This window comes from Durotheca rogersii (genome assembly GCF_024521655.1).
Source record: "Durotheca rogersii strain YMJ 92031201 chromosome Unknown GGS23scaffold_14, whole genome shotgun sequence".
Classification (NCBI taxonomy): Eukaryota; Fungi; Ascomycota; class Sordariomycetes; order Xylariales; family Xylariaceae; genus Durotheca; species Durotheca rogersii.
In genome coordinates this window covers 193,321-203,323 of record NW_026251245.1, presented here as the reverse complement: position 1 = coordinate 203,323, position 10,003 = coordinate 193,321, and the positions used below count along the sequence as shown (strand labels likewise).

Genomic DNA, 10,003 nt, shown 5'->3' with positions numbered 1-10,003 from the left:
ATGTACGCAGCACGCCTGCATGCTACATACCTACGTGTGTGTCTATACATATGTATGTACGTCTAATCTCCCCCCCCCCCCCCTTCTCACTCCCTCCCTCTCTCCTCCTCTTCGCCCCCTATCTTCTTCTTCCTCCTCCTCCTGTCGCCTCCTCTACAAAGCCGGTAGATGGGGTAACCGACGCATAGAGACAGACGTATGCCGAGGCGTAGGAATCGGGATTGCACATACATCACGCCTAATCATGACGGCGAACACGGTAGGACAGATTGCATAGATATAGCATAGGTAAGGCAGGCTGGCTGCCACGCCAGGACCTCCCTCCTCTTGCTCTTCCTACTCTTCCACGTCATCTTCCTCCCTTATTCTTCTGCTTCTTCTTCCTCCGCCTATACTCGCATGCTGCCTACCAGGCTAAGTCTCGAGTTGGTTCCGCCGTGCCTACATTCATGCACACCTGCCTCCTACGTACATCTGTGTATTGTTCCGTTCGGGTATCCCGAGCGCCTCTCCCTCGCAACGGGCAGGACGTGCTTCCCTATCTGTCTGACTTAGCTGCGTACCACGTAACGTCCTGTCTCGCACTAGGTGCCCGTGTAGGTAAGCATGTAATATCCATGTGTGTGTGTGTGTCCATGTGTGTAGGGCCATGCATAGGTATATACGTTGCGTCGGTGTAGGAAGGATCTGTCCATGTATTCATGTGCGCACGCTCAGGGCTTCTTCTTTTTCTTCCTCACGCCTCTCGCCTCCATACCGGGCAGTGGTACATCGGGCACCTCAGACATGCCTTACCTGTCGGTATCTGTCCTTACCGTAATACTGCCGCTGCTGCAAGGGAAGAAGGCCACATATATCCACACAGGGTAAGAGAGAGAAGGGGGGGTAGGGGGAGGGAAAATGTGCGCGCGCACCTGTGTGGGCTAGTCGTGCGGCATATCTCGATGGGGAGTCTCATCTGACAGCATTCAGTTAGAAGCTGACTCCGCCTCTTCCAGGGGAAGGGGACCGGATGATATCGCGCTTGGGTTCCGCGCCGATCTGTCTGACGGCGACCATCATCGGAGGCAAGCCCGGTCAGGCGGGAAGGCGTTCCTGAGATTAAATCGCTAGATCTGATCTCATCTCGGTGGGAGGGCGAAGAAGTAGGTTAATTGGACAAGATCGATTCCATCCCAGCGGAATGCCGGCTAGGAAACAGAAACATACCCTATACCAGACGCCCGCCCACCTAAGCATACTCGAACCGAGACACATATATGCGCATCCACACACCCACGTGTCCGAGAGCCACAAGGCGGCCATGAAGGATAAATATTGTTATTTCGGTCAAGTATCGTATATCGACAATTAGATTACAGAGGCAGTAGCGAGAGTAAGCGTCCCCTCTGAGGATGCGTGCTCTGCCTTCCAGGGGTATATGCGAAGCGTAGCTAATAATAATACAGTTTGTCTTCTCTTCGCGCTCGCTCTTCCGGGCCACCTTGGGTCTTTTTGCTCTTATTATTTTTTTTCTCGCTCCTGAACCTGCTACCGCCAGGTCTCACCGCGCGAAGCTGTATAGCTATCGCCCCTCTTGATATAAACGAATGCATGCGATTTCTCCACACCTGGCCCGGTTACCCAGATATCCCTTAAAACGCCGTCTGTGAGGGTATCGCCTCGGGGAACATGTCCAAATAAAACCCCCTCCCCAGATATGTTGATGTGTGTGTGTGCGGCTGTTATCCAACCCCGATCGGAGGCCACGAGCGATAGACGCGAAGAGGAAAAAAAAAAAGGAGGGGAAAACAAGCAATCAAATGAGCCTTCCAGATTCTATAAGCTCATCCATGCACCCGGCGCGCGCGCTTTCGAACGACTCTTGGATATCACTCCAACCAGAAGCGCAAACAAATCTCAATAACGATAATGATGCCCTTCGTACAGAGACATAAAACTTGCAACCCGTTTTTGGTAGCATCCGGTCCGGAAAGGATGCTGGCAACTGACTGTCTCCTCTAATACCATGAGACCGATTTGGAACGTGGCTCAACATGAGGTATCCGCATAGCAAGGATAATCGTCAACAATTCTAAATCGTAACCTTGTGCATAGTGGAACGCGTATTGCTGTCGTGAAGCGTAGACGTCCTAGTCGGAATGATCATCATGGTGATCCTCGGATCCGGCATCGGATTTGCTGTCGTTCTTGTGTACTTTCCGGTGCCGCCGGAGATTCGATACGACAGAGAAGTGTCGCCCACATCCTTCGACTTCGCAACAGAAGGCTAAGGGGAAAAGAGAAGGTAAGCATGGAACTACTGGAACGAAGTGAGCGCTTCTCTATACTTACGCTTCTCGCCCGTGTGGCTATACATATGCGTTTGTAACGAGCTCGGCCGAGTGAAGCGCTTATCGCAGACTTTGCACTTATGCTTCTTCTGGGTGCTCGATGATACTTTTGAGCTGAACTGGCCCATCATGGATTGGGGGGCCGGAGGAGGTTGGGTCATCAAATTCGGCCGGGGTAACGTTCGAGAGGTGACGGACTCGATGTCAGAACCCGCAGTCGAGTAGTCGCTGACCGACGAGTCGGCCGATCCCGCATAGTAGGCGCCGCCATAGTTGCTCGCCGAGGATATAGACGAGCTCGTCGAGTGTGTCGAAGGGAAACCGTACGAGTCGGCAGAGCCTCTGCCACGGCTGTTAGGGGGATATATGGCGCGAGGGGTCTCCTGGCTCATAGCTAGCATGCCCTGGCCAGCGTCGAGGGCGTCGGCGAAGCTCCTGCGATCGTCGCTCTGAAGTCCTCTATGATGTATGTCAACTAACGAGTTCCGGTGAGAGCGAGAGGCGCCGCCCGAGCTGGGATCGATGATCGGCATAGAGGAAACTGACGATTGGGAATACCTTCGGTTGTCGGCGTCTGGTGCAAGGGCGAACGTGGAGCGCATAGGCGCCGGCGCGTACCCGGATACACTATCATACGAGTTTGGCGACGCCGAGTACGTCGCGTTCACCGGCGAGGCCGCCGTCGCCGTCGCATACGTGGGCTCTGCGTACGACGTCGCCGTGGGCTGCATTCGGTTCAAGCTTAAGAGATCTTGCGGCATATTGCGTAAGTCCTGCTGTCCATAGAAGTCCGCCATGAGAGTGCTACCTGCTGAAGATGCCGTCGCCGGGATGCCCCCATAGGATGCCATCGAGGCGCCGTTGCCTCCGGCCGCCCTGGCCGCGTGCTGCTTGGTCATAGAGTCGAGACCGCCCAGGTTGGCGTTGAGCCCTTGCGAGTACATCCCGTGGTTGCCGTGCTGACCCGAGGAGCCGGCGCCCCAGGGGTTGGTGAAGTGCGGAGGGTTCGAGTAGGAAGACATGTGGTCGAAGTTGAGGGACCCGAGTCGTGATTGATTCTCAAGAGTCATCGTCATCTTCGACGAGATAATAACACAAAGAGCGAGCAAAGGGGCGGGTAGAGTGGAGGCTTTCTCCTGAGACTCAGGCCGGAACTCCTATCTTCGCTATATCTCCTATCTCCCTCTGGGGAATAAAGAAGTCAAGGGAAGTCTGGAATAGTTCGCTGATCAGATGCGGGATCCCGAAGGGAGACAGATTCGTGTCACCTTACCGAGGCGGTGACTTGTCTCTCAAGATCCAGTGAAGAAGATCCGTCACGAGCTGCGGGAGGGGGATCAGCGAGCCTTAAGTGTGTTTGGCAGCACACACTCGAGAAGTATGTCGACCAGGAACCCCCGATACTTTGAAGGAAAGGTACAGGACGGGGGCCAGCCGGTACTTTTCAGGCTAGCCTAATCGCCCGAAGCTTAAGTAACGCTCTCCAGCAATTGGGACGAGGTGGGACTCGATGTTCCCCTGGCCTGCAGCGAGTCCAGTGACGACGGTGAACAGATTGATCGACAGCCCAATATCCCGTCCTAGGCCAAGGTCGAGGACAGGGTTGGCCACACTGTAGGGTGCTACACAGAGGTAGGTACGGTAGGGTAGGATACTGAATAAGATCGGACCAGGGCTGAAATATGGAAAGGTGGTGTCCAATTTGATAGCAGCCGTTTTAGGTCCTGATGATATGGGAATGTGGAGTTCGGTGGCTCGTTTCAAGACCGAAGAGTAAAGGATCAGCAGCGGCCAGATATCCGGGAGGTCAGATGTACATATAAGTTCGAAGTCGAGGTTTATGTACTTGTCGTTGCTGCTGGACCAGGCGAGAATTCGCAGTACCGTGCCGATCCCGTATATGGGCTTTAATATCTGGGTATTGTTCCGCTTCACACGCACACGGCTCTGCTTCCGCTCCGTCTTCCTGGCTGGATATCAGAGAGAGGTATGTTTCGAGAGAGCCTATAGTGCTGCGCCAGGTTGGCTGTCGTGGCCGGCTGTCGAGATGTGCGCGTGTGCGTGCGTGTGTATGTATGTGTGGGAATGATCCGCCACCGAGGAGGTTGAGAGAAGTGACAAACAGAGAGGAGAGGTCTCGCAGAGAGCAGGACGGATGGCATTTACATAGATTATCCTCCCTCTCCCCTCAGTGGCTAGCCGGTACGTCAACTAGCAGCGGAGAGGGCAGAAAGCCCAGAGGTAGCAGGGGATTCCGGCGCCGGTCCAGGATGTCAGGGTCTCTTAACCCACAATAGACAACGATAAATTGGGGCGAGTGGGACACACACACACTCTCTCTCTCTCGCTCACACGTACATACATATACATATACATATACGCACGCACGCACGCACACACCACACACCACCACCACACCTAACCAGGAAGCACAGGGATTGAAGGCCTATAATGGAGGCGAGAGTACATACACGGACGGGTATCGTATACGGAGAAGGGGGAGGAGCAGGCGAGAGAGACGGCGAGGCGACGAGAGGGTAGATTAGGTGGCAGCACGTAAGTAGGTTAGGAGGTAGGTAGGTATGTAAGTAGGGTAATACTTTGAGAGGGAGCAAGAGAGGAGATAAAGAGAGGGGGGGGTGTAGGAAAACGCCATTCAACGAAGGCATGTAATAATAATACTCCCACTGCTAATAATACGTGCGAGTTGTAAGTACAGAGGCAGGTGCCAATGCGAGTGCAAGTGAATGGATGAATGAGCAGTGAGCAGCAACTTGCGCCCCGTCTAGGTAGGTGTGTATTCCGTCTAGGTACCTAATGTATTCCGTCTAGGTATGTACCGTACCCTACAGTCCCTTACCGTCTCCTACCGTCGTCCCCTGCCGTCCACTACCGCACTTACTGAGGCGCCGACTTGGGCATGCAGAGGAGAGAGATGAGAAGAACATGGCAGGGTATGGCTGAAGGTAACTGCAAGGGTCTAAAGGCTAAGGCTACATCTACGGGGGTGCGGCACTGGATGCTAGCATGTACCGGTACGGACGGGCGCTATCAGGGAGCGCCCATGCTGCCATTTGTTCTGCCCAGGTAAGTCAAGGCCGTTCCTGTATTAGGCCGAGTATTTAATCGATATATCCACAACTTGGTCTGTATATGTAGGTAGGTGATGGCATGTGTGGGATGGATCGCTGGATTGGTTCGATGGGTCGATGCGCTATACTGCCACATACCTGACCTTACTTACTGTGTAGGCATGATGCCTCCTCTCACCACACACACCCGTCCACCCCCATCCACGAATCCATACTCATACACACACACTCTCTCTCTAGACTTACCTCATAATACATCCTATGCCTACGTTGGACCCCCCTCCGGGACACCCATGTCGCCACGCACAACCTATAATGCCGCCAGAGAGGAACCAAAAATGATAAATCCGCGGCGGAGCGCAGACCACCCTATATGTATTTTCACAAGAGAAGTGATAATATACCTATCAGACTTGTTCTCAGCATACGCCACCGATGCCGGGGGTGGGAGGGTTGTCCATATGCAGGGACTGAAGGGGAGCACAACGCCGGCCTCAGCGCTTCTCTCCCAAGGCCGGCCTCTGTATTTGATTTCATTCTTCTAGGGTTGCCTTCGCTCGCGCCTCTCCCTCCCCTCTTGCCATCTTGTTTCGTTTCGTTTCGTCCTCTCTTAAAAGTTTTCGTCCCCTTTTCCCGGTCTCAGAGTTGCTGAACCCCTCCTAACTTCTTGCCTGGGATATTTCTGCCCGTGTGGCGGGTACATGTGTATTGTGTGTGTGTATTGTGTGTGTGTGTGTGTGTGTGTGTGTGTGTGTGTGTGTGGTGTGTGTGTGGTAGGTTGTCGTCTCCTGCCACTCGGGGAATACTTTGAGTTGCAATTTTCAGAGGGACCGTGAGGTTAGGCTAGGCACCTGGGCATGTACATTCGTCCGTACATGTATCGATCCATACCTACCTGCCTGCCTTATGTATGCGGCCTACCCCACCAGGTACCTATGCAGGCAGGTACCTACCTAGATGTATGTGCCTCTTATACGCCAGGTGCCTCAGGACCTCCGTTCCACAGAGGGTATGAGGTACCTAACCTAGGAGGTACCTACCCACCAGGTACAGACCTACCTAGGTTAGGTAGGTTCTCCATTCTGCGTACGAGACCACGGTACTTGCATTCGGGCTTTCCTTCTGTCCCACACCCCCCTCCCCCCAAACCCTTCTTTCCCCTTTAGTGGGAAGGATGGGGCTAAGAACAAGTTAGCTTAGTACGCTTGGCGAATACCTACGTCATGTGGTGTGTGCATAGTGATTGGAGGCATGTAGTGCCCTCCATACGAGCGGGTCTCCGCCAACGAGAGCGAAGAGAAGAGAAGGGCGGGCGAGAGAGGGAGGGAGAACGTACAATCGACCGTCCTGCAGCCCGCTCTCCCCATCATCCAAGACACGACATCATCGAACCCAGGGTCTCTATTACTAACAGCAGACGGAGTTCCTCTGACCCGGTATCAAGGGATGATGAATAACATTCACATTCACGCCGGCTTTGCATGAGAGGGGGAACGCGTGGCGCATCCATTCTTGCCGCAGCATTGATGGGATATGGAGGTACCTTGGCTTGCTACCCGGTTCTCTCACCTATACTTGCTCTTCGCTTGGCTACGACGTGTATCTGACACCCACGGCGTTTATGCGCGGTTGATGTTCGGCCCGGCACTGCAGCAGATGTGGCGGCAGTGTGATCTTCGTGTTCAGCCGACAACGTCTTGGCATTCTCGGACGCTGCCAGCTACGGCACTACTGATCAAGCACGGAATGAGTCGAGCCAGAGGAATGACGATGAAATGGGCCACAACCGCCACGCGCAGAGGAGAATTTTCAGAGCAATGCCATGGGGATGAAACCGAACGTTGCATGTATGACGACGGCTTCGAACCAGTCGGGCCAGCGCCCGCCCCCCTCTTCAAGTCCTAGAAGCTAACTAAGCGGCGCCGGCCGGCCTCGGGCGCCGTCGCTGTTTTGACGAATATTGCTCAGCGCTCGCAGGACTGACGTCGCCTGTCAGGGTTGAGCCGGCGCGGGAAGGCCAGTTCGCGTATGACGATAGCGCCCCGACGAGAGCCTGTCTCGAGCGGCGCCTTCTCCGGCCTGGCGTCGATGGGACGGTGGAGAGAGGGGGGAACGGAGGGGGCATTGGGGCTCCGTTTACGAAGCCGACGCCGTTGTATGGCGAGCGTGCGGCGAGTCCAGCGAGCGCATGTGTGGGTTTGAGAGCGATGCCATTCGTTTGACAAAATCTTGCGGTACGTAACAAGTGAGATGTTGACAGTTGTACAGCATCCAGACACACACTTACGTATCCTCGTCATCCGCTCCGGGTCTAGGGGCGGGTCGTCGCCTTCCCACTACGTAGTCATAGCAATTGCATGAGACGGAATCTGACAAAGAATTTAGCTGCGGCAATTGGAAAGAAAAATCTTGCTCATCATCAGAATCGTGATCATGATACAAGGTGATAAACAAACACACAAGCCACCTCTAGACATGTGCTGGATATAATTATGTACCTACCTGGCCTGCCTGCGTACGCAAAAGTCCTAGCTTAGGTAGATAGATATACATCATTGCATCGACGACCGGATGGAGAGCGCCTTGTTTCTTGCCCTTCCCCTCTCTCGTCTTTTTCTCTTTCTTTCCCCCTCTTCCGTTGCGCTCTCGTCTTGCGATACATACCTACTCATAGACCTTGTTCCGAGTCCGAAGACTGAAGTAACCCGTTTCGACGGGAAATCTCTTGGCTACGGCAAGGGGTGTCGTCATAGTCGCCCCTCCGCATGGCGAGGAGATTGGAGATGTCGAACGCGAGTGGCGGATGATTGGCTGGCCGGTGCCCAGCGGGATATACTACGTAGTGCCTCGCAGGCCTGCCCGCCCTCCGCAAGTCGAGCATGACACAATCCAGCCGTTTCCAATGGGTGTGAGGCCGACGAAGCTGGGGCCAATCAATAGCAGCACCCTTAAGATAACGGCGTGGTGATAATACGAAAATCTATCCATGTGGCCAATTTGGGATACCGGGGAGGGGAGGAGGGAACAGGGGGGGGCCAAGGGAGGGAAGGATGCGGACGACCCTCAGATAATCGACGCTACTGTATGAGATTTCCCTTGTCCGTCCGACTCCCAGACGTGTCTCCGATACGAGTCGAACGGGCTGAACATCGACAGAGGGAGAGAAAAGGGGGAAAGGTTTGGGGAGATAGGAGGTAGGTACCTCCTACCTACCTACCTCAGGTACATAGCCTCTCTACGCCGTAAAACCCGTGTGCACACGTATTGTACGTCGTAGGCAGGGATGCACGACTTCGGCTGTAGGTACAGATAGGTCAGGTATCTACACGGAGGAGACGGTGGAAGGTGGGAGAGCGCGGCATGCATGCAGCCACATTTCCCAGGTCACGAGATACAGAGATATATAGGTACGTAGGAACTCCCGAGGTGCTCAAGATGTTGTCGTGTTTATAGTAGGCCGGGCATACATCGCCGATGTACATGTGTTATTAGCTCTACATCTGATCCTGAGGTAAGTCTGCGTGCGGCGTGGCTGGATAACACAACCCCCCCCCCAACGGATGCCAATGCCTGCCTTTTAGACGAACTACCTCGGGTACCTACCTACCTACCTACTACCTATCTTAGGTACCTAACATACCTGCCCACCTACTTAGGTTAGATAGACACCAGGCATGCAGAACCTACCGCCTCGGTCGAGACGACAGATGGGAGTGCGGGTGTCGCAGATGTGGAGGGAGGCACAGCCCGCCGAAGGCACCGAGAAGGGCACCACGGTAGCGAACGCTGTCTCGGTACGCGGTACCTCGGGTTGCTAAAAGGGGTAGTTGGGCAAGGTTAGGTACCTTGCCTACCTACCCGCCTCTACAGGTAGGTAGGTAGGTAGGTAGGTAGGTAGGTAGGTAGGTAGGTAGGTAGGTAGGTTGGCTGGCTGGCGATGGGAAAGGGTAAAAAGGGGGTGTGGTGCAATCTACGAAGGGAAGGTATAGAGATTAACGCCATGTTTAAATTGCTGGCCAAATGAATAAAAACAAATCAGAACGGCAGTTGGACGGTGCCAACAACGTCATCCGCATAATAGCCCAGATAGGGTTCTTCAAGGCTAAAACAAGGCTTAGTCAAACCGCGTTCCAAACACTTTAAGCTTGAATTTTAAGTGGGAACTCGTCTCGCGTCCCCGGGCAAACCTTCGGCCTTATACCTGAAATGAGCTGGAACATTGAATCAAACCATTGACAAGCCACCCCAAGAGCCCGTCCATCCCTTTCCGCGATCCAGCCTGGCGGTTCCATGCGAGCGATGCGGACGAGGGCGCCATCCCATCGCCAGAACGGGTCTGCTCTGCTCTGCCCTGCGCTGGGGACGCCGGCCAGCCAAATGTCGAGTGCCATCCATGCCTACTCTACAACGTGGCCGTATACCTACCTACCTACCTACCTACCTACCTACCTACCTACCTACCTACGTAGCTTAGATGAACTCTCTCTCTCTCTCTGTCTCTGTCTGTCTTTTTTCGCTACTCTCCTTCTTCTCCCACCTGGCACCTGTTGCGCAAAACCCCGCCCTGCGCCCTCTTCG

General features: G+C 54.2%; 4 protein-coding genes across 4 annotated transcripts; 2 read left to right on the top strand and 2 right to left on the bottom strand.

Annotated features, from left to right (window-relative positions):
- Window positions 1-310: 310 nt before the first annotated feature.
- On the top strand, window positions 311-1,302 carry GGS23DRAFT_572779 (uncharacterized protein). The gene has a single exon (XM_051516643.1). The coding sequence runs from the start codon at window positions 702-704 to the stop codon at window positions 960-962; it is 261 nt and encodes an 86-aa protein (XP_051370827.1). The 5' UTR covers window positions 311-701; the 3' UTR covers window positions 963-1,302.
- Window positions 1,303-2,019: 717 nt separating this feature from the next.
- Window positions 2,020-3,821, bottom strand: GGS23DRAFT_106533 (uncharacterized protein). The gene is made up of 3 exons (XM_051510962.1): window positions 3,607-3,821; window positions 2,335-3,545; window positions 2,020-2,269 (listed from the first exon to the last, which is right to left on the bottom strand). Exons 2-3 carry the CDS (start codon window positions 3,407-3,409, stop codon window positions 2,133-2,135), a joined length of 1,212 nt encoding a protein of 403 aa, XP_051370826.1. The 5' UTR covers window positions 3,410-3,545; window positions 3,607-3,821; the 3' UTR covers window positions 2,020-2,132.
- Window positions 3,822-6,763: 2,942 nt separating this feature from the next.
- On the bottom strand, window positions 6,764-8,456 carry GGS23DRAFT_572773 (uncharacterized protein). The gene is made up of 2 exons (XM_051516642.1): window positions 7,811-8,456; window positions 6,764-7,659 (listed from the first exon to the last, which is right to left on the bottom strand). The coding sequence occupies exons 1-2, from the start codon at window positions 7,900-7,902 to the stop codon at window positions 7,338-7,340; spliced, it is 414 nt and encodes a 137-aa protein (XP_051370824.1). The 5' UTR covers window positions 7,903-8,456; the 3' UTR covers window positions 6,764-7,337.
- GGS23DRAFT_106503 (uncharacterized protein) lies at window positions 7,609-8,341 on the top strand. Its single transcript, XM_051510961.1, has 2 exons — window positions 7,609-7,659; window positions 7,770-8,341. The coding sequence occupies exon 2, from the start codon at window positions 7,997-7,999 to the stop codon at window positions 8,306-8,308; it is 312 nt and encodes a 103-aa protein (XP_051370825.1). The 5' UTR covers window positions 7,609-7,659; window positions 7,770-7,996; the 3' UTR covers window positions 8,309-8,341.
- Window positions 8,457-10,003: the final 1,547 nt, after the last annotated feature.

What these genes read in the sequence shown, in the direction of transcription:
- GGS23DRAFT_572779 (XM_051516643.1), top strand. Translation starts at nt 702, where the DNA reads ATGTGCGCACGCTCAGGGCTTCTTCTTTTTCTTCCTCACGCCTCTCGC.
- GGS23DRAFT_106533 (XM_051510962.1), bottom strand. Translation starts at nt 3,409, where the DNA reads ATGACGATGACTCTTGAGAATCAATCACGACTCGGGTCCCTCAACTTC. An exon ending in TAGCCACACGGGCGAGAAGC is followed by an intron (nt 2,270 to 2,334) that starts GTAAGTATAGAG and finishes TTTTCCCCTTAG; the next exon opens with CCTTCTGTTGCGAAGTCGAA.
- GGS23DRAFT_572773 (XM_051516642.1), bottom strand. Translation starts at nt 7,902, where the DNA reads ATGTCTAGAGGTGGCTTGTGTGTTTGTTTATCACCTTGTATCATGATC. An exon ending in TTTCTTTCCAATTGCCGCAG is followed by an intron (nt 7,660 to 7,810) that starts CTAAATTCTTTG and finishes CTTGTTACGTAC; the next exon opens with CGCAAGATTTTGTCAAACGA.
- GGS23DRAFT_106503 (XM_051510961.1), top strand. Translation starts at nt 7,997, where the DNA reads ATGGAGAGCGCCTTGTTTCTTGCCCTTCCCCTCTCTCGTCTTTTTCTC.